The sequence below is a fragment of the Paraphaeosphaeria sporulosa genome, assembly GCF_001642045.1.
Source record: "Paraphaeosphaeria sporulosa strain AP3s5-JAC2a unplaced genomic scaffold CC84scaffold_8, whole genome shotgun sequence".
NCBI lineage: Eukaryota > Fungi > Ascomycota > Dothideomycetes > Pleosporales > Didymosphaeriaceae > Paraphaeosphaeria > Paraphaeosphaeria sporulosa.
In genome coordinates, this window is record NW_017253367.1 from 881,262 (window position 1) to 904,101 (window position 22,840).

The 22,840-nt window shown below is 53.3% G+C and overlaps 9 protein-coding genes across 9 annotated transcripts; 5 read left to right on the forward strand and 4 right to left on the reverse strand.

The window, feature by feature from the left end:
* Nucleotides 1-1,181: 1,181 nt before the first annotated feature.
* CC84DRAFT_934775 (uncharacterized protein) lies at nt 1,182-4,867 on the forward strand. Its single transcript, XM_018187902.1, has 4 exons — nt 1,182-1,346; nt 1,397-1,774; nt 2,573-2,691; nt 2,739-4,867. The coding sequence occupies exons 1-4, from the start codon at nt 1,319-1,321 to the stop codon at nt 4,707-4,709; spliced, it is 2,496 nt and encodes an 831-aa protein (XP_018033199.1). The 5' UTR covers nt 1,182-1,318; the 3' UTR covers nt 4,710-4,867.
* A 950-nt stretch (nt 4,868-5,817) lies between these two features.
* CC84DRAFT_1197922 (putative mitochondrial chaperone bcs1) lies at nt 5,818-7,353 on the forward strand (the record flags this gene model as incomplete). The annotated part of the gene is made up of 1 exon (XM_018181542.1): nt 5,818-7,353. The coding sequence occupies one exon, from the start codon at nt 5,818-5,820 to the stop codon at nt 7,351-7,353; it is 1,536 nt and encodes a 511-aa protein (XP_018033200.1).
* Nucleotides 7,354-7,731: 378 nt separating this feature from the next.
* Nucleotides 7,732-10,253, reverse strand: CC84DRAFT_1197923 (tannase and feruloyl esterase). Its single transcript, XM_018181543.1, has 2 exons — nt 8,367-10,253; nt 7,732-8,314 (listed from the first exon to the last, which is right to left on the reverse strand). Exons 1-2 carry the CDS (start codon nt 9,872-9,874, stop codon nt 8,035-8,037), a joined length of 1,788 nt encoding a protein of 595 aa, XP_018033201.1. The 5' UTR covers nt 9,875-10,253; the 3' UTR covers nt 7,732-8,034.
* Nucleotides 10,254-10,471: 218 nt separating this feature from the next.
* Nucleotides 10,472-12,817, reverse strand: CC84DRAFT_1166645 (putative carboxypeptidase S1). The gene is made up of 5 exons (XM_018179011.1): nt 12,073-12,817; nt 11,670-12,026; nt 11,109-11,587; nt 10,706-10,951; nt 10,472-10,604 (listed from the first exon to the last, which is right to left on the reverse strand). Exons 1-5 carry the CDS (start codon nt 12,324-12,326, stop codon nt 10,519-10,521), a joined length of 1,422 nt encoding a protein of 473 aa, XP_018033202.1. The 5' UTR covers nt 12,327-12,817; the 3' UTR covers nt 10,472-10,518.
* Nucleotides 12,818-13,723: 906 nt separating this feature from the next.
* CC84DRAFT_1166647 (uncharacterized protein) lies at nt 13,724-14,989 on the forward strand. Its single transcript, XM_018179012.1, has 5 exons — nt 13,724-13,970; nt 14,021-14,074; nt 14,147-14,242; nt 14,291-14,515; nt 14,562-14,989. The coding sequence occupies exons 1-5, from the start codon at nt 13,941-13,943 to the stop codon at nt 14,775-14,777; spliced, it is 621 nt and encodes a 206-aa protein (XP_018033203.1). The 5' UTR covers nt 13,724-13,940; the 3' UTR covers nt 14,778-14,989.
* A 523-nt stretch (nt 14,990-15,512) lies between these two features.
* On the forward strand, nt 15,513-17,007 carry CC84DRAFT_1097495 (uncharacterized protein; the record flags this gene model as incomplete). Its single annotated transcript, XM_018174714.1, has 2 exons — nt 15,513-15,725; nt 15,793-17,007. The coding sequence occupies 2 exons, from the start codon at nt 15,513-15,515 to the stop codon at nt 17,005-17,007; spliced, it is 1,428 nt and encodes a 475-aa protein (XP_018033204.1).
* A 120-nt stretch (nt 17,008-17,127) lies between these two features.
* On the reverse strand, nt 17,128-18,688 carry CC84DRAFT_1166649 (pseudouridine synthase). Its single transcript, XM_018179013.1, has 2 exons — nt 18,590-18,688; nt 17,128-18,498 (listed from the first exon to the last, which is right to left on the reverse strand). Exons 1-2 carry the CDS (start codon nt 18,636-18,638, stop codon nt 17,201-17,203), a joined length of 1,347 nt encoding a protein of 448 aa, XP_018033205.1. The 5' UTR covers nt 18,639-18,688; the 3' UTR covers nt 17,128-17,200.
* A 106-nt stretch (nt 18,689-18,794) lies between these two features.
* Nucleotides 18,795-20,301, forward strand: CC84DRAFT_934926 (DnaJ-domain-containing protein). The gene has a single exon (XM_018187904.1). It carries the CDS (start codon nt 18,979-18,981, stop codon nt 19,960-19,962), a length of 984 nt encoding a protein of 327 aa, XP_018033206.1. The 5' UTR covers nt 18,795-18,978; the 3' UTR covers nt 19,963-20,301.
* Nucleotides 20,300-21,537, reverse strand: CC84DRAFT_934886 (uncharacterized protein). The gene is made up of 4 exons (XM_018187903.1): nt 21,493-21,537; nt 20,983-21,433; nt 20,737-20,929; nt 20,300-20,634 (listed from the first exon to the last, which is right to left on the reverse strand). The coding sequence occupies exons 2-3, from the start codon at nt 21,333-21,335 to the stop codon at nt 20,740-20,742; spliced, it is 543 nt and encodes a 180-aa protein (XP_018033207.1). The 5' UTR covers nt 21,336-21,433; nt 21,493-21,537; the 3' UTR covers nt 20,300-20,634; nt 20,737-20,739.
* Nucleotides 21,538-22,840: the final 1,303 nt, after the last annotated feature.

Sequence of the window (22,840 nt, forward strand, 5' to 3'; positions counted from 1 at the left end):
TGTGGAGGGTATGGACGTTGGATGTTGCGGGCGAGGCTCAGCTTGGGGATCTCGACAGTTCGCATCTTGATTCGCAAAGCACAAGGCGGGACAGGGACCCGCGCTGCGCTGCGATTTTCTTGTCTCTCGCCGTTGTTTCTCACGATACCCCGTTTCCTTGCGTTGGAGGTTCGGCGCTGCATTTGGGTTCTGGCGTTTCAATGTAGCATTGCATGGCGTTCTACTGCTTTGAGCCAAGAGACGATTTGACGCAAGTCGTCGCATTCATACCACGTTGTAATCAGACTAGACTAATGATTATCGTTCTACGCATCGGGTCTGCTAGTCAAGCCATTATTCTCTAGTTGTCCTATGCATTCGTTTGCCTCGCGCTGGTGTCTGGTTTTCTGTGTCCCATGACGCTGCTAGGGCAACGAGTCTACGGGATTCTGCATCTGTGTGCGATTTTGGCCTGAGGCTTGCGTCGCCATTGGCGGACAATGGAGTTCATGACGTTCCACGCTTACTCACAACGACTCTGTACCTGAGCATTCGGCTTGCGGGTCCGTAGTGCACGCTGGCGGGGCGGGGCGGCGCGCGCTGGCGATCACACAGGCTACGGCATAGATTGAAACGCGTGCGGGCGATGCGTTTCAATCCGTGCAGAGGTGTAGCATCTCACGTCTGGTTCACGAGGCGTTCGCAGCGGCGGCACACGGGCATCTTTGAGCACTGATCAATGCCTATTCTCCGATTGTGCCCCTTTATGGCGGCGACTTAGCGCGCGAGGCAGCCAATGACGCCCGGCTCGGCAGTGTTTCACGATGCGATTGCTGGCAAGGGGGCCGACCGACGGGAAGTGCCCAAGAATAATTGCTGAGAGGCCAGGTCCGCATCAGCACACAGCCAGCCCTCCTCGCACGCCCACGCCCATTCCCACGCCCTCGCCGTCCTCCAGCAGTGCCGCAGTGCGCATCGTCCTCCAGAGGCTCCGGGCTGCTGCTGCTACGACGTGCGCACCCGCGATCCGTGTCGCGCCGCCTGCCATTGGCTGTTGCTGTTGAAACGACCGACCGCACTCCGCCAGCTTCTCCGCTGCCAGGCGCGCCTGCCTCCGCAATCGCAAGTGCATGTGTGTGCCCGATTGCATGCCTTTTCTGCCGCCGCTGGACGACGTCCACTCCCTCACACTCGGCCCATCCTTCCTTTGACCGCCTCGCGCTCGCCGCTGCGCCCCTCGCATCGCCTCCACCACGCCCCAGCTGGCTTGGCGACATCGTGACGCCCGAAATACATACGCTCCCGCAGACGCAGCCGAGCGCGGAGGACATGAGCGAGCATGACACGCCCGCACATCGTCAGAGCTGGTACGCCCGCATGCGCGCTGCGAGGGAATTGCACTGATTGACCGTGGCAGATACGCTGGATCTCCAGGACAAGTCGTCGCCGACCGCCCAGGACCACACCAACCAGCCCAGCCACCCAGCGCCGCTCGGCATCGGCCCTGCTGCACCGCACCAAGAGGCCTCGCTGCGTCGTGTCGAGGACGAGCGCTCCGACGAAGAGGCGCACCTGCAACATGCCATGCAGGGCGACACCAACGGCCTGCAGCATGACCCCGCCTCCGACGACGAGAGCACCGTCGCAGTCAACGGCCACGCAGGCGACAATGCTGCTGTCCGGCTGAACGGCGGCATGAGTGGCGAAGGCGACGATGCAGACATGCAAGACGCCGACGCCGAGGAAGACCTGGACGACATGGACCGCATCTCGAGTTCACCCTCGATATCCGATGGTGGGTTGCCTTTTCATTCTTCCATCTGGCAGGAGCCCGGCTCATCCCCAAGTCGAAGCTCTTCGTCAATCGCATCGCCGCCGTCGTCTTCGGCAGGCTGCGAATCCTCTCCATTCACAGAAACCCCCATCCATTTTCCTATACCATTGGCCGCCGCTCGAAGACCCATCCATGTCCCAGCTGGCAGCGCAAGATCAGTAACCCAATTTTCCTATCGACCATCTCCTATACCCCTGTCACTTCCTTCTCAAAATAGCCACACGACACCGTCAGCGGATCATCATCACGGTGAGTATGCCGGACCACGAGCCACCAATGACCAGGACCACGCCACCACTGGAACCGGCCGAGGGCCCAGCCCAAGTCCAGATTCGGAGCATCTTGCAAGAGTGGAACATCGACTACAGCATATGCGCTTGGATTCCTTGGGATCTCTAACTTCCGAGTCGGACGATGAAGCGGTGCAATGTACGCTGGAGCCAGTTCCTAGCCCTCTGTCCAGCAATCTTGAGGACCCGTTCCATGAGCCTAAGATGAGCAGCTACGTTATACCTAAGAGGACCAGCAACTTGCCGTGGACGTTGCTGGGAGAGGAAGCAGACCATAGTGCCCAAGACGACAATCCACCACTAACTTCTAGTGAAAATGACGACGACTCCTGGACAGATGACAGCGATGCCGACAGCTGGGATGCACACCTGGACAACGATGATGATACCAAAGACATTTCCTTGACCTTTTCTGACGATCCCCGCTTTGTCGACTCCGGTTGGGGTGGAGAGTGCTTACGTGAAATAGAGGACATCGATTTCGAATTCGTATACTCCCTGCATACATTTGTTGCCACTGTTGAAGGGCAAGCAAATGCTACCAAAGGCGACACTATGGTATTGCTTGATGACAGTAACAGCTACTGGGTGCGTCAACCTAGCCAAACCACCTTGAGTTTGCTGATGCTCGATAGTGGCTGGTTCGTGTCGTGAAAGACAACAGCATTGGGTATCTTCCCGCGGAGCATATTGAGACCCCTACCGAACGACTGGCTCGGTTGAACAAACACCGGAACATCGACCTCTCTGCGACTATGCTTGGTGATACGGCCGAGAAGACTAAGAATCCATTGAAGAAGGCGATGCGACGGCGGAACGCCAAGACCGTGCAATTTGCACAGCCACAATACTTTGAACCGTCTGACTATGATTATTCCTCGGATGAAGATGATGGCGACGAACTGTTCGGTGGAGCGGATCCAACCAAGGCAGCAGCACAGCAGCAGCAACAGCAAGCCTCGGCCGAAAAAGAGTCAGAACAAGACGACAATCTCAAGGTCCAACCGCTCAAGGTGAATGGCTCAAAGGATGGCCAGGGCAAATCGGAGGCCGAGACGGGTGATCCCGCGGACGAATCTGCGAAAGGTGCTTTGGAGAAGCAGCGCAGCAGTGATGAGAGCTTTGACAAACCCTTGGATCCGAAGGTTTCTCGCAACGGAACAATGCGCAATACAGATTCTTTTTTCAAAGACGAAAACACCGAAACGCGGAAGATCACACTCACACCGAACTTGCTACGGGATGACTCAAGTACATCTACTACTGGTTCTAGGGAACGTGGCCCTAGTCTAGAAAGCCTGGAGAAGAACGGGTTCGCGGACAAAGTGAAAGACGATAAGAAGAAGAAGGAAAAGAAACCTGGAATGCTTAGTGGGCTTTTTAAGCGCAAAGATAAGAAGGGCAAAGTTGTTGGTATGGATTCCATCGATAGCGACGCAGAACCGTCTTCGAAGCAATCAGAAGAGTACGGTCGCGAGTCACCACAATCGAAGCCCTCTGATGAGTTCTCCACGGAACGTGCATCCTCCGAACAGAGTGCCGCTCCATCGAGACAGTCCAGCAAGGGGAAGCTACAGAAACCAAACCGTGGTAGGGAAGAATCACCATCCAAAGTGAAGGGTATCCTTAAGATGGACACTCCTGAGCCTTTGGCAATGCAATCAACATCGGCAAAGGAGCCGGTTGCCGGTCAAACAGCCACACAATCCACTTCGACCATGCGTTTGGTACCTTCAGAAGAACCTTCTGTCGAAGAGCGCGCGGTTTCGCCCGAGAAACCTTCGCCATTGAATACTACAGTCGCGAAACTCAACCCTCTTAACATTACCAAAGTTTCACAGAACGGAGAGACGAAACCCGAGAAGGTTAAGAAGGCCAAGCAGCGTGTACAGTTGGATGACTTCGATTCTGATGACGAGAAAGACCCGTTCGCCGACCCGGCAATGCAAACGCAGTCAGCCCAACAGAGCGAGCCAGAGCCAACCGGAAGACTCTCCGAATCTCCCGTGCATGTGTCGGCAGCCGACGCTCAGCCGCCAGCGAAAGAGAACACGCAAGACAAAGATCAGGAATCCGACTCTCAGCAACCTCCAGGCCTCACAGGTGACACTTCTAGTCAAGAAACGAGCTCTCCCATATCTACACCGACGCCTGACGACAGTCCCGCTACAACGCAACCGAGCAAACCAACCATCGCGACTTCCCAAGCTGCAACATCGCCGGATCCTGCGGAACCCACATCTGCTTCGTCGTTGATGCCGCCGCCCTCGCGACCCGCGCCTGTCCCAGAGAAGGCAATGGACGTTTCGCCGCCCAACTCTTCCGAAAGCACAGCTTTACCTGCGTGGTCAGACCATTCGCTACGTACATACCTCGACGACGGAAGCGACATCAGGGACATGCTACTGGTAATCAATGACACCACAGGCGTTGTCCCAGTTGGTCCCGAACACCCCATCATGTCTCAGCTGTTCGTCGAAGAAACGAAGACCGTGTCTGGTTTGAGCACCCAGCTTGACTCACTGTTGAACGGGCTGTTAGAAAAGCGACTGAAGAGGTCGGTGTCGGGATCAGATAAAGGATCGAGTCCTGTTACTGGCAGGTAGTACGACGTGGCATGACACTGAAACGCAGACTGGAGAGCTGTTGTGACGCTTTAATGTACGATGACGCTTTGTGGAAGTATACCCCTTTATATTCGAAAAGATCATGTTGGGTTTGGGACGGTTTTTGAAACGGATTGGCTCTTTGGCGCTCACCCTCCTGTTTCTCATACGATGGCGCGCTCGGTCAGGACTCTGTTTGTATCATTTCCCTCATCATTCTGCTTCAGGCTTCTACCTACCACGCATGAGCATTGTTGCATCTGCGATGTTCCTCTTATTGCCGTTTTCTTTTTCGCTTTCCCTATCACAATTCATACTATTCTGCTGGCTTGGGGCTTTTCAGGAGGAGTGGGGGTGTCTTAAGCTTTGTTATTTCCTTGAAACGACTGTCTCGCAATGCATCCGACAGCGGTACGCAGGCGCTACGCTTATCCGTTCTTTGCGGTTCCACTTTGTTGAGTTCGGGAGGCTTGGAGTTACGTTGTACACATACATAGTTTGGTTTTGCATTGGTGTGGTACGGATAACTGAGGGGGATGTGTACATAGGGAAACCAGATGTTGTAAGCATGCGCCATGCGTAGAGGAAGTGATCTTGTGTCGATGTTTCCCAACCTGTCTGAGGTCTAGCTATTCCACCACGATCTCACGTATCAATAGAAAGGAGCAAGGCAGATCTGGAGGTTGAGCGAGAAGCCGTCTCCAAGGTCCACAATGTCCATAGTTGCTTATGCGTCGGTCTATTCCTAGGTAGGGCGCGCTAGGGTGAAGGGACGGGAGTCCGTGCACTCATTTATGAACTTTTACCGTTCGATTCCGTTTGCTGTTCAAGCCTACCCATCAGTCGTTCATTTCAACACGCTCAATCCAGGCACCAATGGCTCTCGAGATTGCATAAAATCCGTGGCCTGAACCCTTTCGCCTCGGGCGGCCACTAATCTCTGGGAACGGCCAGCACGTCAGCATCTCTGCGCTACCCACTCATGCTTCTTTTCATTTCACCATTGGCTCCGTGAACAGCCACGTGGGGGTCTAACCCCTCAATCATTCCCTTGAATATCATTTCAATTTGTTGTTCCTGTCGAACAGCTAGTCTTCATTAGTTCGCCATGAGCCTGCTGCACCATACCCACTTGAATGGGGAACGTTTCCTCATTGATCCGTGGAATCATGGAACTGGGATTATGAGAGCAGTCCTTACTCGCTTCACGGACCTCGATGTCACCCATGCGGGCTCCCTTATTGCCATCGTCGGTGCTGCTCCTGCCGGCTGGAGATTGCTACGCAGCGCCTGGTATGAAGCCTATAGCTGGATACGGCAATTCTTTGTCGCTTCTGTTACCGTGCCAGGCGGTGATCCCGTCAATTCCAATCTGATAAAATGGCTTGTCTCCCACAGGCCGCGGCATCATCGTGCTTTTACCGGCCGCACAGAGATGGGCCGTGGCGATGCGACGGATCGGGCGGCCTCCCTGAAGAAGACCCGACGAAGTGTCCAGTACGCACCTCACTGGGACTCCAGGTGGTTTTTTCACCATGGCCGGCTGTTTGTCGCAAGCCGCGACAACTTTAGCAGTTCCGCGATGTCAGACCCAGCATATGAGGGGGTTGGTGGCGAACAGCTAACCATCAGCTGTTTCGGGTGGTCCATTGAGCCCATCCAAAATCTGATCGAGGTAGCCCGCGAGTTCGCAGACCGTCAGACGCAGTACTTTGTCATAATTTACGGACGCGATCGATACGGCATGTCCTGGCAACCCAAAACGCGCAAGCCAATTCGATTACTGGATACAGTGCATTTCGATGACACTGTCAAGCAGGAGCTCTTGAACGACATCAGAAAGTACCTCGATCCGCGGACGCAGCGTCGATACCAGAGTCGCAGCATGCCCTATCGCCGGGGCTACCTTTTCTACGGCCCTCCAGGCACCGGAAAGTCGTCTTTGTCGACAGCTTTGGCGGGCGAGTTCGGCCTCGATCTCTACGAGGTGAAAATCCCCAGCATCGCATCGGACTCAGACTTGGAGCAGATGTTCCAGGAGATACCGCCGCAGTGTATTGTGTTGCTTGAAGACATCGATGCCGTCTGGATCGAACGAACTTCGCGCTCGCATTCCCCGGACCGGAGGAGCGAACGGAGCGGCGGAAGCGACAGAGAGAACAGTCGCGCGAATTGCACGTTATCGGGCCTGCTCAACGTGCTGGATGGAGTCGGCTCCCAGGAAGGACGCATCGTGATCATGACGACCAACAAACCTGAGCTGCTCGATCCCGCACTTGTCCGGCCTGGCCGTGTCGACATGAAGGTCTTTCTGGGGAACATCACGCCTGCTTCGGCTGAGCAGATGTTCGTCCGCATGTTCTCGCCCGACGAGATGGTTACTAGTGATACAATCCCGAGCTCCATCCAGCAGCGTAGCCACGTCGTCGATCTGGACGATATCAGAGACCTTGCACGCAACTTCGCAAAAGCAATCCCAGACAACGTTTTCACGCCGTCGCAGTTGCAGGGGTTCTTCCAATTGCATCTGGACAGCGCTGACGACGCAGCCAATGGAATTACTTCTTGGGTAGAGAAAGAGCTGGAGCGGCAGGCCAATAGCAGCTTCGAGTTCCTCGAGAACGGCGTCGTGAAGCGGGTGTAAAAGTACTGTATTCTGTCGCTAAGAGCCTTTGGATCTCTTGAGCGTTTCATGTTGGTTTCATTCTGCATGTTTTGGGATGTATTGATATGTGTACTACATAGGCGTTCAGGGCGTTGAGCATTTCTCTACGTTGCGGAGCTTCTTCGATTCCTGCTAGACTAATAGCCTCTGCAAGGTAATAACATGTACACAGAATGACACCATGTGCAGTCCTCGTAGTCAAGGGTTAACGATGTAGAGGGACTCTTAAATTCACACGGCAATGTTACCAATGGGGTCCGTGAATATTTGCGATCATCATGTCACAGCGCAGCTAGTATACGTATGCTGTTCACGGAAGACATATTTGGTGAGGCAAGAAAGACACATGGACGATGCGAATGCGTGGCATGCAAACGGAAGACTTGATTTGGTATTTCGCAGTGTATGGCCATGATGCAGCGAGAGCGTATATATACAGGCGCCTAGCTTACTATTTACAAGTAAAAATAAATTTGTAGGGTAGAACAAAAATGGCGTGGAAGAAAATCTATGCAGAAAGACAAGATGGATGGGTTCTCGTGTAGCTCAGTAAACATCCAGGACCGAGATGTTCGCTACGTGTTGCGTCTGGGTGAGCCACACACAAGCGAACAGTGCTGACATGCTTTCCTGTGCGCCGATGGCGTCAACAGTCGAGCTCTAGTACACAGGCAGTTTGAACGCATCGAAAGTGTACGTCCAGCTCTCGATCGAAGCCTCATCGGTCTCACACTCGAAGTCGGTGCTGTTGCCGGACCACTTCGGCCGCTGAGGCCACTGGCACAACTTCTGGACCTCACCCGCATAGTCGCCCGACGACACGGTAGCGTTCAAATGGCTTGGCTTGATGCCGTTCTCTACCCAGTCGATGATTGTCGCCATGTTATCTTGGGGAGCTGGACCGTTGGGCTGAAGCGAGTTGCTGCCGCAGTGAGCGTACCTGCACATGTTAGTTCTCTGTATTAGGAATGGAAAAATTGGTTACAACGTACCCAGGGATAAGGTAGAACTGGTACCAGTCGGACATAGCCTCTTGAGCTTCCTCGTCGGTAGCATTGGCATACATGATCGAGCGGACGGACTGCCAGTAGTGCACGGAGGAAGCAGAAGGAATACTAGGGTCCGACTCGCCATGGTAGTGCAGCAATTTTCCACCGGAAGACTGGAAGGGCCTGAGGTCTGGGAGCGTGGTCTGGAGACTGTCCATGTAGCGGATCATGCCCGTGTTCATCCAGTCAACTAGCGTGTCGTACGTGACGCCTTCGAGATCCGAAAGATTGTCGAGATTGAGTAGCTGTACGAACTTGGTCACGTACTCACCGCCCGTAGAGGGAATGCTGAGTGCCCAGGAGTTGGTGTCGTTGTCCCAAGTTGTGGTGGCGTCACTGAGCTCGGAACCAATCTGCCATCCAACATACGCGCGCTGGCCCTGAGAGTTGAACAGCCCATCGTAGATGCCCTGTGCGACAGCGATATCGTTGGCATTGACAGTGCCGTTCTGCGCAGGCTGATACGATGTAGTGCTACCAGCTGGGCCTGCTTGACGTTTGCTGAAACCGAAGCCGAGGGAAGTGCTGGATTGCGCAGCACAATAGTAGGCCTCGCCCACAATGGAGCTCAAGTTGAAGTTGAGCATGCAAAGGTCTGTTCGAGACACGACACCATCAGTACGCCCATCAAGTGAATCGCAAGCATCGATGGTTGCGTTGACGATCTTCTTCAAAGCGCACGGCGGAGGATAGTAGTCCATAGTATGCTCAATGGCGGATGAAAGCACGTGGGTAACTTGTTGCTGTGCAAAGCGGAAAGCGGGGGCTCCAGCGACCACACCGTCGTACTCTTCTCCCCATCGCTGGACCTGGCTCATTCCTTCTCTGCCACCATCCGAGCAGCCCTCAAAGTATGTGTACAGCTTCGTGCCATTACCGGATCCATAGAATGCTTGTGATAGAGGCTTTCCGATTGAAGTAAGCTCTCCAAGCGCAGTATAGCCGAAGGCATAAGTGGCATCCCAGTTGATAGATCCGTTGCCGTAGAGGACCTTCGCGTCGTAGGCGTTGTTGAACGCATCGTACCCGGCCGAGGTAGCACCAGATGCGGCTCCATAGGAGAGGCCACCCGTAGCAGAGCTAGAGAGTGAGAAGCCTCCACCACCGCCAAGATAGAAGCGGTTCTTGAAATCGGAAGGTTGTGGCAGAGCAAAGATTACCGGGATCGTATCGTTCTTGCCCGTGTGAGTGTAAGACACTGTAACGTTGCAGTAAGAGTAGGTGGCGCTGCTGGTCGACCCTCCAGCTTGCCTCTTCATCATGCCTCCCCCAGTTGATGCATTATATACAGCGGCCGCGGTGACAGTATCGGGCAGCAAGTCGATACCTAGGATAGTCCCATCAGCAGGAAGGGCGGACTGCACGTTCTCCACAGTGCAGAGATCCTCGAGAGTAGCCGCGCTAGTGGCCACAGCCAGAGCTAGCGGTGTTGTGAACAACGAGTGACGCATGTTGGAGACAATTGGAAACAGAAAGCGAATGAGAAGCGAAGGTAGGTGGTGAGAAACATTTCTGGCTACCGACGAAACGCAGCTCTTGTAGAGATTCACCTGAAGAGGCCGCGTAGATGTTCTTCAAGCACAGCATAGGTTTTCGTCACCAGGTACCTGGTCGCGCATGTTCTGTGCCTACAATCGTACAAACCTGCTCTTTGCCAAGTCTCTTATTTTGGTGCGTTTACATGGTTCAGCGACGATATTCGTACATCGGATCAGGTCAGCCACAGGTTCGGGCGCCAGATCAAAGGCCGAGAGTAGCTCTGCGCCACAGCCACTGTATGTATAAGGAGGTGCATTGTGGCGTGGCAGTACGAAGGTCAAATTGAAGGTTCATGCCGCGTCATGGCTGCTTGGAACAAGTGACGCGTCCAGGGAGCAAAGCCGCGAACGGGCCGTTTCCGGCCATCTTAGCGTGGGCGCAGCTGACGCTAACGACAAATATTAATTATCCGATCCGTTTGAGCCTCATTCTTAGCGCTGCGCAGCTCTAGATCTTGCAAAGGTACTGGCCAAATGACGAAAGTGGATCACCAGATGAAGATTCAATCCATTCTAACGTTTACATCTGTAAGCTATAACACGGCGCTTCCACACTTCTACGTCGAAGCAATGGCACCCTTCTTCATCGTCTGTACGAAAGCTTGAAGTGCCAGCTCAGGTTGGTAGTACATCACCTCGTGACCTATATGTGTGGATACGAAGTTAGTGTAAGTGAGAGGAGCAAGGGGAGTAGTACAAAGTAGCTGTGTACAAACAGATTCTTCGCACCCGGGCGTAACGTACCGGCATCGTAAACTCTCAAGAAAGACAGGTTGTCTTGAGTCTTAAATTGCCCTCCTTCCTTTCCGTTCACTTTGTATGGGCTAAGAGTCTTCGCTCTGAACGCAGTTTGGCCCGAATACGTAACTTGGTTCACAACGTCCTGCACTCCGTACCAGTTGCAAATCCAGTCTGCATCGCCTGCCCAGATCAACGTAGTGACGCCTGCTGAAACCACGTCGCTGAGCTCGTCAAGGAATGAGCGCGGGTCTGCATGTGTTAGCCGTGGTACTGATTACATGGGAATCATCGAGCATTGTTTTGATTGTTTCCACATCGACATCGAAGCTTGCAAACAAGTTACGAAGACTTCTATGCAGATTTAAGGTGGAAAATTTCATTCTGCGACCAAAAGGAATGTACTCACTGTCACCTGTAGGACTGAACTTGTTGCCCGCGGAATCAGAGCATTCTTGATACGTTGACTTAGCTCCGATAGCCTTCACAACAGCGGCCGATGTAAGATAGTTGACGTACGTCTCCGGAGGTTGCGGATCATTGCTTGGTGCTCGGATGTCATAAACGTCGAAGTCTGCGACCTGCGAGAGGGGCCCTTCAATTGCATTGTAGCAGGCATTGCTGGCGCTGCTACATGCAGAGTTGCTTCCACTCGAGGCGCATGAATTTAGTCCCGGAAGACATTTGGTGTTAAAAGCGTTGATGTATGACGTGTACTGACTCTTGCTGATCAATGGCTTGTGACTGTTGTTGTACAGATATGTGGCATATGCGGGCTCTTGAATTTTGGCATCGAACCACCCATTATTGATCCCCAGAGCAATTAAATTGATCGTTTCTCCAGCATTGGCATTGTTTTGGTCTAGAATGTACTTGGCGAATTCGGGCCTAGAGGGAGTGGAAGATGCATTAGTCAAGCTCAGGCAAGCGGAAGTGAATTGAACATCACTAGAGCCTCAAACTGACTTACCCATAATGCCCACCATATGACTCCGTAAAGATGCCAAAGTCGCGAGATTCGTATTGAGGAAATGATGCGTAAAAGGCTTGAATCAGTTTCCACACGTATGGGGCCGCAGTCTCAGTGGAGCTGACCGAATCGGTGCCGTAGGAGAACCCGACACCGATGGGCTGGTCGATGTACAACATATTGGCATAGTTGTTGAAGCTGAACGTGTTGTTGACGGGCGTGGTACTCGAACTGCCATAGGGGAAATGGCATGGACCATTCTCCTGGAACAGGCCGATCATCGAGCTGCAGCCGGGACCTCCATTGAACCACGCAGTGAGAGGGGCCGTGGACGGATTTTGTCGTGCTTCGAAAAACCTTATGCTTTCAGAGGGGTCATAGCAAGGACTAGCGAATGACTCACCAAAACCACATGTTCATGTTTGTGCCGACGCTGAGGTACCCGGAGTACTGGTTGACGCCCTTCGTCGTCTCGCAAATGCCGGAGTTGTTCACGAACTCAATCTTTGCTCCAGTGGCAGCATGCTCAAATACATTGTACACTACGCCGTCACGTTCGACCAAAGATCGTTTGTCATGCTTGACAGATGGAGCAGCTATCGCGAGGCCGGTGAAGACGGCGGCTGAAGCCAGAAGAGACGCGATAATCGAACGCATGATGGACGATTGAGCGAGGTGATCGCTGCTTCATCAGGACCTGGCCAGTGTTCGCCATTTATATACGTCGTCTAAGGTCAACATCCTGACAGGAAATAAGCTGTGTCTACGAGGCGAGGGACGACACCAAATAGGCGGGTGTAGCAGCCATAACGTATTGAGTAGGTGGCTTTGGGTAGTTGTGGTTGCGGGCAAATCACGCTTCGGTGCGTTGCTGATCGGCAAAATGATCCTGGGCATGGTCTCGCATCATCGACGGGAGGATTGACAAGCCGGGAAGGTGCCAGGATCAGTGAGAGCTGCAATCTATTTCGGCCGAATAAGATTGATCACGCACAACAAGCCTTGAGACTCGAGTGTAGAATAACGGGTGTAACTGTGAGCTGCGTTTCAATCGCAACGATTATAAGCCATAAACAGATGATGATCAGCGCGAAGCAATTGAAATCGTAAGAGGTCCGTCTGGAGGTGCGAGCAAATGGCGTAGCAGCTGGCTCCCTATTACAGAGAGCCGTGCATGCGGATGCGATTGGTACGCTGCAGAGATTAGAGAAAGATAAGCATTGCGCTATGCACTAGAGCCGAGGCTTCTTGAAGCTTAATAGTCCTGTAGACTTGATAGGTCCGCTGTCATCGGAGCATCGTCAACAGGAAGGCACCTATCGAAGCATGAGTGCAGACCAAGCCTTGTCAAGCCTCACCTTCGAGGCTTGCTTTGCCGCCTTCCTTCCTGGGGGTATCATCTCCTCTTCTCACAGTTTGCTTTGAAGGTCACAGGGCGTTCGTCTCGTATGAGCCTGGCCTAGATCTTGTTGGCCGAAGTCCCGAACAAGCAGGCGCCGCTGATGACAAAGACCGTGCTACTGGACAGCGCAAACATCGTGAAGGGCGAACGTAGCATGGGCTTGCTAGTGAATTGGACGATTGGATCGACACACAGAAGGACCGAACTAGAACCCGGCGATAGCGGCAATATAACTCAGGTACCACGTAGAGCTCCTGGCGAATGAGGGAAGTAGTCAAGTTGGTGCGCGAGCGATTTACCATAAAAGGCGCTCGATAGGCGAACTGCTCCTGCTCCCGCTACCAAGCCGCGAGAGGCTTCCTCTGCGACGATTCTCATCCCCAACACCTCAAGTGTCATCGCAGACCCACAGCTGCAATGTCCTTGACCTGTCTGGCGTCGAGAGCATGGTGGACATCATCATGGTGGTGCGGCGCACATTCGCAAAGACGTATACATGAATGGTGCTGCGAATCTGAGAACCAGGGTTCTCAGAGACGAAAGGCGGCAGAAGGAGCGTCAGGTGGGCAGGCAGTGATTGGTCGAAGCTTCACAGCTATCGCGTGCTTGGCGAGCGACGTCAACGCTTCCATGGCCCAGCTCTGGACAACACTCAACCTACCTGCTGTTTGACCTGTTGCGCAGAGGATCCACAACTCTGTGCCCATACTTAGTCCTAACTCCTGCTTCTCCATACCTCCACGGCCACATTCGCGGCCTATCCTTTCCGTGCAGCTTGTGTTAGGCGCTAACCGCGGGCCCTTGTCCCAAGTGCTCCATCGATCGCGCGCCTCGCCCTACGTTACCACCCACACCTCCCCTCACGCATCATGGCATCACGAAAGAAGGTTCTCTTGAAGGTATGATGAATCGGCAGGCGCATGCACGTTTCCTGGCTGACGACGAACAGGTCATCATCCTCGGTGACAGCGGGGTCGGCAAGACCAGCTTAATGAACCAATATGTACGCCGACGCAGTCCTCCTTTCAATCGCATCGACACGTACCGTAGATAGCCCAGTCTTATACATGGACAGGTCAACAAGAAGTTCAGCGCGAGCTACAAAGCCACAATAGGCGCCGATTTCCTCACCAAAGAGGTGCTCGTAGATGACCGCCTTGTGACGATGCAGGTACGGCATAGCAACCGGGCGATACGAGATGGCGCTGACATGAGGCAGCTGTGGGACACCGCCGGGCAGGAGAGGTTTCAGTCGTTAGGCGTAGCCTTCTACCGCGGCGCGGACTGCTGCGTGCTCGTCTACGACGTCAACAACTCCAAGAGCTTTGACACACTGGACAGCTGGCGCGACGAGTTTCTGGTGCAAGCTAGCCCAATGGACCCGGAGAGCTTCCCTTTTGTCGTGATCGGAAACAAGATCGATGTGGAGGAGAGCAAGAGAATGGTGAGTTCGTGATGCACTGTACTTGGGGTCGTCTAATCGTGCGCAGATCTCGCAAAAGCGTGCCATGACCTACTGCCAATCCAAGGGCGGTATTCCCTATTTTGAGACGAGCGCAAAAGAGGCTATCAACGTAGAGCAAGCGTTTGAAGTCATCGCGCGACAAGCTTTGGCACAGGAGGAAGTGGGCGACTTCAACTCTGACTTCCCAGAGACGATTCCGATTGACCTGAAGCCTGGAGGTGACGGCAGCTGTGCTTGCTAGTCTTGGGCGTGTTCTGTGCATCCAGCGCTTCGGCGACTGCATATTCTACCTGAGTCTGTTGCGGAGTTTGGTGTCTGGCGCGTGCATATCTCTCTGACGAGAGAATTTCTTCTCACTCGATTCGTTTCTTGTACGCAATACACTGGCAGATTACATAGTACCCAAAGTGCAATATAGTAGGAAGCATGAGTTATTGGCCAGATGCAGCGTTGAACCCACACAAGACCGTGCCTCCCTGAGTTAATACTAGTACCGTGATGCTGGCTCACCGAGGCAGATTGGACGTGGTTCGCCATGGGTTCTACATACGGGTGAGCGTGCCGTGTGAGCTCACATGGGATGACATGGTGCGTCGCCTTTAAGCGGATGGGGCAACAAGGCATCGCTTGACCGGGCGCGGCTGTCATCCTCCGCCACAAAGTGTGGCTTTAGTGCACGCGCCGTTGTGCTAGTGTACAAGGCCGAGGTGGGTGCCAGAAACACCAGATACCCCCCAGGGCTCAGGGCTCCGAAACATCCGTCCTTGGTCACAGGTTTCCTCTACTCCCACACTCACTGCTGCCTTAGTCTCGCCGAGCCATCCGTCCCAACCTTCCATGGGAACCCTTCCGCTCGATGCTGCGCGACAACGGAGCACCTTGACTTTCATTTCTCTCTTATCATATCCCCGCCTGCCTCCCTAGTCCCGGCCTCCGCGACGCGCCTTTGGCACACAGCGCTATGCCTCCGCCGCCTATGAACCCGGCTCCTTCGCCGCGAGACAGCGAAGACACCCAGGACAGACACTACGATAGCGACTTCGCCAGCCCGATACAGAGCCCGGCGAGCGTGGTCAGCGTCTGGAGCGAGGGGAAAAAGCCGACCAAGTCGAAATGGAGACACGCCGTAGGCATATTACTGTTGCTGGCCACAGTGTTCCTATGGACGGCGTCCAACTTCCTGGCTAGTGTGCGTCTCCATCCTATCGCGTCCTCAGCATCGTGAAAGGTGAACAACTGCTGACTTTACGGGATAGACCATCTTCGCCGACGACTCTTACTCTAAACCCTATTTCGTCACTTACGTCAACACCGCATTTTTCATGATACCCCTTATTCCTATGTTTTTAAAGCATGCTTGGGACGACCGAGAGAATATCAAGCAGCAGCCGTTTATTATACAGATCCGCAACCTCCTACAGCGCCGCGTGGGCCGCTACAAACTCCTCCGCGACCACGAATCATCGTCTGGTTCTTCTATATTTTCCAAGTCGAGCTACGATCGCGCTTCCGGCGCAACCTCCCTCCTTCTCGGCCATGAGATGGGCGAAAGCCAGGAAGTCGGCGCAATGTTGGATGCAGAAGAAGGATTGACCCTGGGTGAGACAGTGAAGCTTGGCCTGGAGTTCTGCCTGCTATGGTTCCTAGCCAACTATTTCGCCGCCGCATGTCTGGAATACACGACGGTCGCCTCCTCCACGATACTCGCCTCGACATCCTCCATCTGGACGCTCCTTTGCGGCTCACTCATGCGGGTGGAGCGCTTTACTCTGCGCAAGTTCCTCGGCGTCTGTGCTTCCCTCGCCGGTGTGATCCTCATCTCCTCTGTCGATGTCTCTGGCGAAACCGACGAGAACCGCGGTACCTTCCCACACAAGACACCTCGCGAGCTCGCCATCGGCGACGCCATGGCGTTCATCTCCGCGGTCCTATATGGCTTCTACGCTGTCTATATGAAGAAGCGCATCGGTGACGAAAGCAAAGTCAATATGCCGCTCTTTTTTGGTTTAGTCGGCACACTCAACGTCTTTCTTCTGTGGCCCGGCATGGTCGTTCTTCATCTCACGGGTATCGAGCCCTTCCAGCTGCCACCCACCGGCAAGATTCTCACCATCGTACTGGTCAACTCGGCTTCTTCGCTAGTTTCCGACTTCTGTTGGGCGTACTCGATGCTGCTCACATCTCCGCTAATCATCACTGTCGGTCTTAGTTTGACCATCCCGCTAAGTTTGGTTGGGCAAATGGTATTGGACAAGCAGTATAGCAGCCCGCTGTATTGGGTAGGCGCTGCTGTCATGGTTGTCTCTTTCTTATTCATCAACCACGAGGACACCAAAGACGAGGAGAGTGGCATGCAAGGCGCGGAGCCGATTCTCAGTGTCAGGGAAAGCCTCTCGAGCAGGAGAGACAGCGTGAGAAGTCGGAGGGACAGTATCCGAAGCAGCAGAAGCTTGCGCAACGACGTCGTATAAACCTAGTTCCTAAGATTGCTTCGCGTTCAGTTAGCATGCAAGGCGTTGGGGGTGCTCTGTTCGGTCCGGCGGTCCCAAGAGACCAATTTGCATAGGCAAGGCGTTGAATAGAACTCGGTCTTCAAACATGATTCAAATATGAAGGGGTATCTCAAAGATATGTAGGAATCAAAGTGAAGCAGCACGAATCACATCACCGCCTCCATTGCTTCCTACCTCCACGATAACTCTTGTTCCTATCGTTGTCTCTCCGCTGCTCCTTGGCCTTCTCTTTCCACTCCTCCTCGTCGAGAACCTCTTCCGCTTCCCATCCCTCCTTCTCCATGAACTCTTCTAGGTGTTTCTGCACCTTGGGTTCCCATGTATCGATGCCGGCCTCCAAGTCAGAGTATTCGAGCACATTCTTTTCCAGCTCGTAATCGCCTTGTCGCGTGCGTATCAAAGCGGACATCAGACCGAGCGAGTTGCAGGCTATACCGAGGTCGTGACAGAGGGAGCGGACGTAGAAGCCGGAGGTTACGGTCATGCGGAGACGGGCTGCCGGGGGATTGGGTGGTGAAGAGGTCTGCGCCGGCGATGGTTCAATTGGTTGCACATCCTCTGTAGGTTCGGTCTTTTTTCCGTCAGCAGAACTTGCTTCTGGTGGAGCTTCGTCTGCAGGGCCTTCTGTAGGGGTTGCTTCCACTGGAGCTTCCTCGAGACATGCTTCTGTTGAGGCTATTTCTACTGGAAGAGCGCCTGACATGGAATGTTCGCTGTCGTCCTTGGATTTCTTGGACACCGGGTCCTCGCCTGTGACAAGCGCATCTTCGGGCGATCGCGACCTTTTCTTGCCTCGTGACGCTGCAACGTCTGCATCCTTTTGCCGTATGCCCAACAGTCTCTCCGCGCCAACCTTCTCTGTGCCATCGATTTCCTCCTTCGGCCAGGCAAACTCATGCGATCCGGGCTCCAACCACTCTACAAGCTCTAGCTTCTCTACTTCCACTGGTCTTGCCGGCACCTCAGGGATATCCCCGCCCGCTCTGGCATACTCATACATCTTCTTCCCGTCGACCTTCAATGCTGAGAACACGCTCGGTTTCTGCATGATTTTCCCTCTGAACTGAGCGAGCTTCTCTTCCACCAACTCCTTTGTGACATGCTGGTATTCGCCCTTGCTCACAATTTTGCCCACAGCATCGTAGCTATCCGTTGCAGCACCGAAGAGCACCACACATTCGTACGACTTGGTGCATTCGAGGAAGCGCGAAAGACACTTGGTCCCGCGTCCTACACCGACGATAAGAACGCCCGTTGCGAGGGGGTCGAGGGTGCCGCCGTGTCCGAGTTTGACCTTGAGGTTCTGGATATGCTTCTTTTTGGAGTTGGAGAGCTCCATCGCGCGCTTGGTGTGTGTGAGCCATGGTGCGAACAGGGTCGATTTGTCGAAGTGCGTTTGTAGATCGCGGAGTACGCCGGCAGAAGATGCCCATTGAGGCTTGTTGATAGCTATACAATCTTCAGTCACTTCATTTTATCTTTTCGAGTCGAGCCTGTAGCTAAAGTTTGGGGTGGAGCGAGGTTATGGAAAATCGCTTACCAAAGATGCCCTCAAGTACTTTCTGGCTTTCTTTCGGCGAGGAAGCCATGGTGGTGCGTTTGAGAAGGTGCGGATTGAACATGGGCGGGGAGCACTTTCTGCGGCTTCGTGCAGCTGCAGGAACGGTTGACGGAAATGTTCCGATTTAGCGCGCTCGGGCGGCCAATCACCCACGTGACCCAGATTTCAACTTGCTGTCTGCGCAAACGAGTTGCGCGCAAGCTCCTCGAGCCACGCGCACGCATCGCACGACCACGGGAACCTCTCGAACGCTTGACATCCGTCAACCACTTACTGTACGCGCACGCGCGTCCTCGTCGCTAGTCGAACGAGCGAAACAATATAGCCTTACCGGACATCAGCTCTATTAACCAAGAGACCTTGTCAGCATGGCTGACAACAAAGATCTCGAAGAGGTTGCGAAGAATACCACGGAAGATTTTTACGAGCTCCTCGGCGTCGATATCCTCGCCGAAGAATCAGCCATAAAACGCCAATACCGCAAAACCTCGGTCAAATATCATCCTGACAAAAACCCAGACAATGCTCAAGCGGCGGAGCAGTTCATTCTGCTCGGAATCGCTCGTGATATCCTTCTCGACCCCGCCCTCAAAGGCGAATATGACAGGCAGCGGCAGCGGCGGCAGGAAAGGGAGCTTGAGAAAGGGCGACTGGGTGCGCAGCGGCGGCAGATGGTGGAAGAATTGGAAAGGGCAGAGCGCGAAGGTGTACAGAACTTGAAGCGACAACGAGAGGCAGCGACCGAGCGCGACCAGTTGATCGCACGGCTGGCGGAAGAGGGGCGCAAAAAGAGGCAGGAGTACCAGGACAGAGTACAGAAGGAGAAGCAGGATGAGGAGCTTAAGGCACAGCTGGACCGCTCAGTCAAGGTGCGCTTTCGGAGAGAAGGAGAAGCAGCGACTTGGGACAAGGATATCCTGACGAGCATGTTTGAGAGGTATGGGCATATCGATGCCGTGGTCATAGGCGGCGACAAAAAAGTTAAGGTACCCGGAGAGAAGCACAGAAGGCTCGAGGCTACTGTGACCGTCGTCTACGAGCGCCTCGACAGCGCGCAGGCTGCTGTTACTGGCGGCAAGGTCGATTACCCCTTCCTAGAGTCTGTCGCGTGGGCTAGCAAAGAGTCCGAGGCAAGGTCAGACTTGAAAGCCCAATTCTCCGCACCTTCGACCCCGCTGGGAACACCACAGCCAAACAAAACGTTCAAAACTTCTTTCGGCATCGGGAAAGGGTTGGGAGCAGCCCCCGGAAGGCCTCAGTTTGCAAACCTCAAAGAGCTCGAGGAGTATACATTGAAGAGGTGTAAGGAGGTAGATGAGCGAAAGCGCATGCAAAGAGAGCAAGCAGTTTGAGGGAGAAACAGAACAGGTATGGTACGTTGGCCGGGGATAGGCAATGTGATGCTGAAGCTCCTGGCAACATACGAGGTTATGATTTCCTTTGAGTAAAATGATACCCACACTCGCCTTTGATTCGTAACAATAGATGGAGAAGATCAGAAACATGGTTTTGTAATAGCAGCGCGATGCATGCTCAATGTATTGTTTTCACCGATGTTGAGCTGCAAGACCGAACAGCATCATCTAGTAAGGGAGAGCGCCGCAACCCACAGTGCATACAGCCGTGGGCCAAACTAAGTGATAGAAGGTAACGGTCAAAGTAACTAGGTATATAAGTAACACGTCATTCTGTGGTCTCCACATACGACCACAGGATCCTGAATACAGCGCTTCCCGTTCGCTCAGCGGTACTTAAGCAGGATACCGGCGGATTAGTACGAAAGTTGGTGACAATTTCGGAATCCCCGCTGTTGTATGTTTTTATATTCTTTTTGTATGTGTGGTGGGTCTTGTAACAATTCGCGTTAATAGTGTGCTTCTGTGGTGGGTGACCACTAGTACTACCCAAAAGCATTTCTACCGATGGTTGCCATGGTTCAACTGCATTGCATTGATACAGGTTTTCTTGCAAGCGTGTTGTATAGGTGCTTGGTTGGTCTTTTTGAATTCACCGCCATTCATTTGCTTCTCCAAACAGTCAGCGTCTTGTTGTGATTATGCATACCACAGGTAGTTTCTGCTTTCGGGTCTCATTGGTAGGATAGAGAAGCGACAAGTGTTTCATACGTTTTAATCAAGTAGTTCCAAAGGTAATGATTTGAACTGCGGCTTTCCTTCGTAATCGAATGTGCCAATGCACACCTTCTTGATCTTGCGAAGATGGTGTGGAACTGTCAGCCGGCCAAACAGTACAAAGTCATACTCGCTCTGGAATATGAAAGCATTTCTAGAGTAAAGAATATCGATGGCTTCGCAGTATCTGCCTTCGGGTCAATTCCTGATGCTGCCACAACGCCTAGAGGGCATGCTTACACCATTCGGCAGGTCAACAGCAGCTGACTCTGCACTCTGCACCTGGAGCCTGGGGGACAATATCTTCTTGGCTCAGCACACGTTCTGCCGTACATTTCAGTCGTATCGCTCCCGCGCTTGCTGCCCTTGACGATTATATGCACTTGTGACGTTTCGCAGAGAACCATTTCGTAAATCATGAATCGAATCTCAGGTGGCAGCATCGAGAAGAGGGGCGACTGGGCTTGTCGTTTCATCTTGCGACCTTTCCGATCGACAGAGAGGCTGCGTCTCCGAGATTTCAATGCCCTTTGTCGGCCGCGATTGGTGATCGGAGGGTTTGGAGACAACAGGCTCCTGAACCACGCGAACATGGCTGAATGCCTCCTACAGTGCGCCAACTGTGAATTCGTCTTGGGCGCCTAGGTACTGTGCAGAAGATGTACACATGGAGCGAGCAGAATGAAGCAAGCTGCAGACGTGTAAGCCTGACCTGACAGGCAAATGGGGTGGGGATACGAGAGGCCTCACGCCTCAGGTGAGCGGACTGCAGTCGGGCCCGCAGCTAGCGGACGAGTATGCTGGTGAGTATATTTTGCACTGTATATGTCCATGTCTAGTATGATTGAATTATACGCTATTATCAACACTAGTTCCCACAGTGAACCACACTTTCCATTCCGGTCTTCGTCTCAAAGCGGATTAGCCCATCCCCGCCCTGGACTTGCCTTGTAACCCCCACAATAGCTCAGGTCGTAAATGCACCACAGCCTTAGCCTTGAGTATCGAGGCAAAATGGAAGCATTTCTAGTGCTTCGTCTTGCTATCGCAATTCATGTCTACTTCACTAAGCATTTAGCAACTTACAATATCTCCCAGGCGTGCGAACCTCCCCAAGCACCACCACGTTGCACTTACCCACGCATTAGGCTACGATTACTATCCAAACGACGCGAGTGCTGAGCCGCGCGTACGATACATTGCGAACCGATACATCTGTTGCGGTACGCTTGAAGAGAATCTCGATCTTGTCGTAGGCGTGCTCAAGCACTTCTCCGCCGATACTGAGAAACCGGCTCAGCCTTCCGCCAGATCACGAAGTATTCGTGCGCTCCTGGACCTCTGATCTGTTCTGATCGCGAAGCGACTTTTGCGGAAACGAAGGCCGATGGTATCTCGAGGAAGGAATATGTAAAGGATACTGTGTCGTATATCGTCGGCTGCTGGTCAATGTTGCTGGGCTCTTTCGTCCAAGCTCCCAATGGGTTTCGAAAGGTCACATTGGCATACAATCTACAAACTGGGGTAGAAAGATCCCATAAAGAGGCATATGATGAGGACTTGGTGGGCTTGATCCGGCAAAGCTTTTCTGCTAACTAGCCCTTACACACAGCCGCTACTTGCGCACGTTGAATCCGAGGAAGAGATATTGCGCACTGCCACGAAGCTCGTTTCATTACTGAGTCAATGTAAGAGCTTGTACATGAACGTTTTAATAAGGAACGCTTCGAGCGATCCTCAGAGACCATGAATGTCATGGACTCACTCGAGTCGCTCTCAATCAAAGCCACTCGCGTCAATACCTTCACACTCTCAACGTTCTCGCGGCTGTTAAGATACGATGGACCTAAAAAATCTCTCAGTATATGCTGCTTTCGCGCAGTGGTGGACGTTACGTTCTCGAGATCTTTGCGCTTCCCTGCGCTCTCAATGCGCCGCCATTGGCAAACACGGTGGGTATCTCGTCCGAGTTGCGACAGGAAATTCAAGAATCTTACTGCATACTTTTCAACGCCTGGCCAAATCCACCCAAACATGCGAGACTCTGACATTGACTAGGTATCCACAGATTTTACTGATGCTGGCCTTGCTCCACTCA

Coding starts and splice junctions, on each gene's coding strand:
- CC84DRAFT_934775 (XM_018187902.1), top strand. CDS start 1,319: ATGACACGCCCGCACATCGTCAGAGCTG. Junction 1,775..2,572: donor TTCACCCTCGATATCCGATG/GTGGGTTGCCTT, acceptor TACGTGAAATAG/AGGACATCGATTTCGAATTC. Junction 2,692..2,738: donor ATGACAGTAACAGCTACTGG/GTGCGTCAACCT, acceptor GATGCTCGATAG/TGGCTGGTTCGTGTCGTGAA.
- CC84DRAFT_1197923 (XM_018181543.1), bottom strand. CDS start 9,874: ATGCGTCACTCGTTGTTCACAACACCGCTAGCTCTGGCTGTGGCCACT. Junction 8,315..8,366: donor CAGTTCTACCTTATCCCTGG/GTACGTTGTAAC, acceptor TAACATGTGCAG/GTACGCTCACTGCGGCAGCA.
- CC84DRAFT_1166645 (XM_018179011.1), bottom strand. CDS start 12,326: ATGCGTTCGATTATCGCGTCTCTTCTGGCTTCAGCCGCCGTCTTCACC. Junction 12,027..12,072: donor AACATGAACATGTGGTTTTG/GTGAGTCATTCG, acceptor TGAAAGCATAAG/GTTTTTCGAAGCACGACAAA. Junction 10,952..11,108: donor GTTCAGTCCTACAGGTGACA/GTGAGTACATTC, acceptor TAACACATGCAG/ACCCGCGCTCATTCCTTGAC.
- CC84DRAFT_1166647 (XM_018179012.1), top strand. CDS start 13,941: ATGGCATCACGAAAGAAGGTTCTCTTGAAG. Junction 14,243..14,290: donor ACCGCCTTGTGACGATGCAG/GTACGGCATAGC, acceptor GACATGAGGCAG/CTGTGGGACACCGCCGGGCA. Junction 14,516..14,561: donor TGGAGGAGAGCAAGAGAATG/GTGAGTTCGTGA, acceptor AATCGTGCGCAG/ATCTCGCAAAAGCGTGCCAT.
- CC84DRAFT_1166649 (XM_018179013.1), bottom strand. CDS start 18,638: ATGGCTTCCTCGCCGAAAGAAAGCCAGAAAGTACTTGAGGGCATCTTT. Junction 18,499..18,589: donor AGTACTTGAGGGCATCTTTG/GTAAGCGATTTT, acceptor AAGATTGTATAG/CTATCAACAAGCCTCAATGG.
- CC84DRAFT_934926 (XM_018187904.1), top strand. CDS start 18,979: ATGGCTGACAACAAAGATCTCGAAGAGGTTGCGAAGAATACCACGGAA.
- CC84DRAFT_934886 (XM_018187903.1), bottom strand. CDS start 21,335: ATGTTCGCGTGGTTCAGGAGCCTGTTGTCTCCAAACCCTCCGATCACC. Junction 20,930..20,982: donor CTGTTGACCTGCCGAATGGT/GTAAGCATGCCC, acceptor ACCCGAAGGCAG/ATACTGCGAAGCCATCGATA.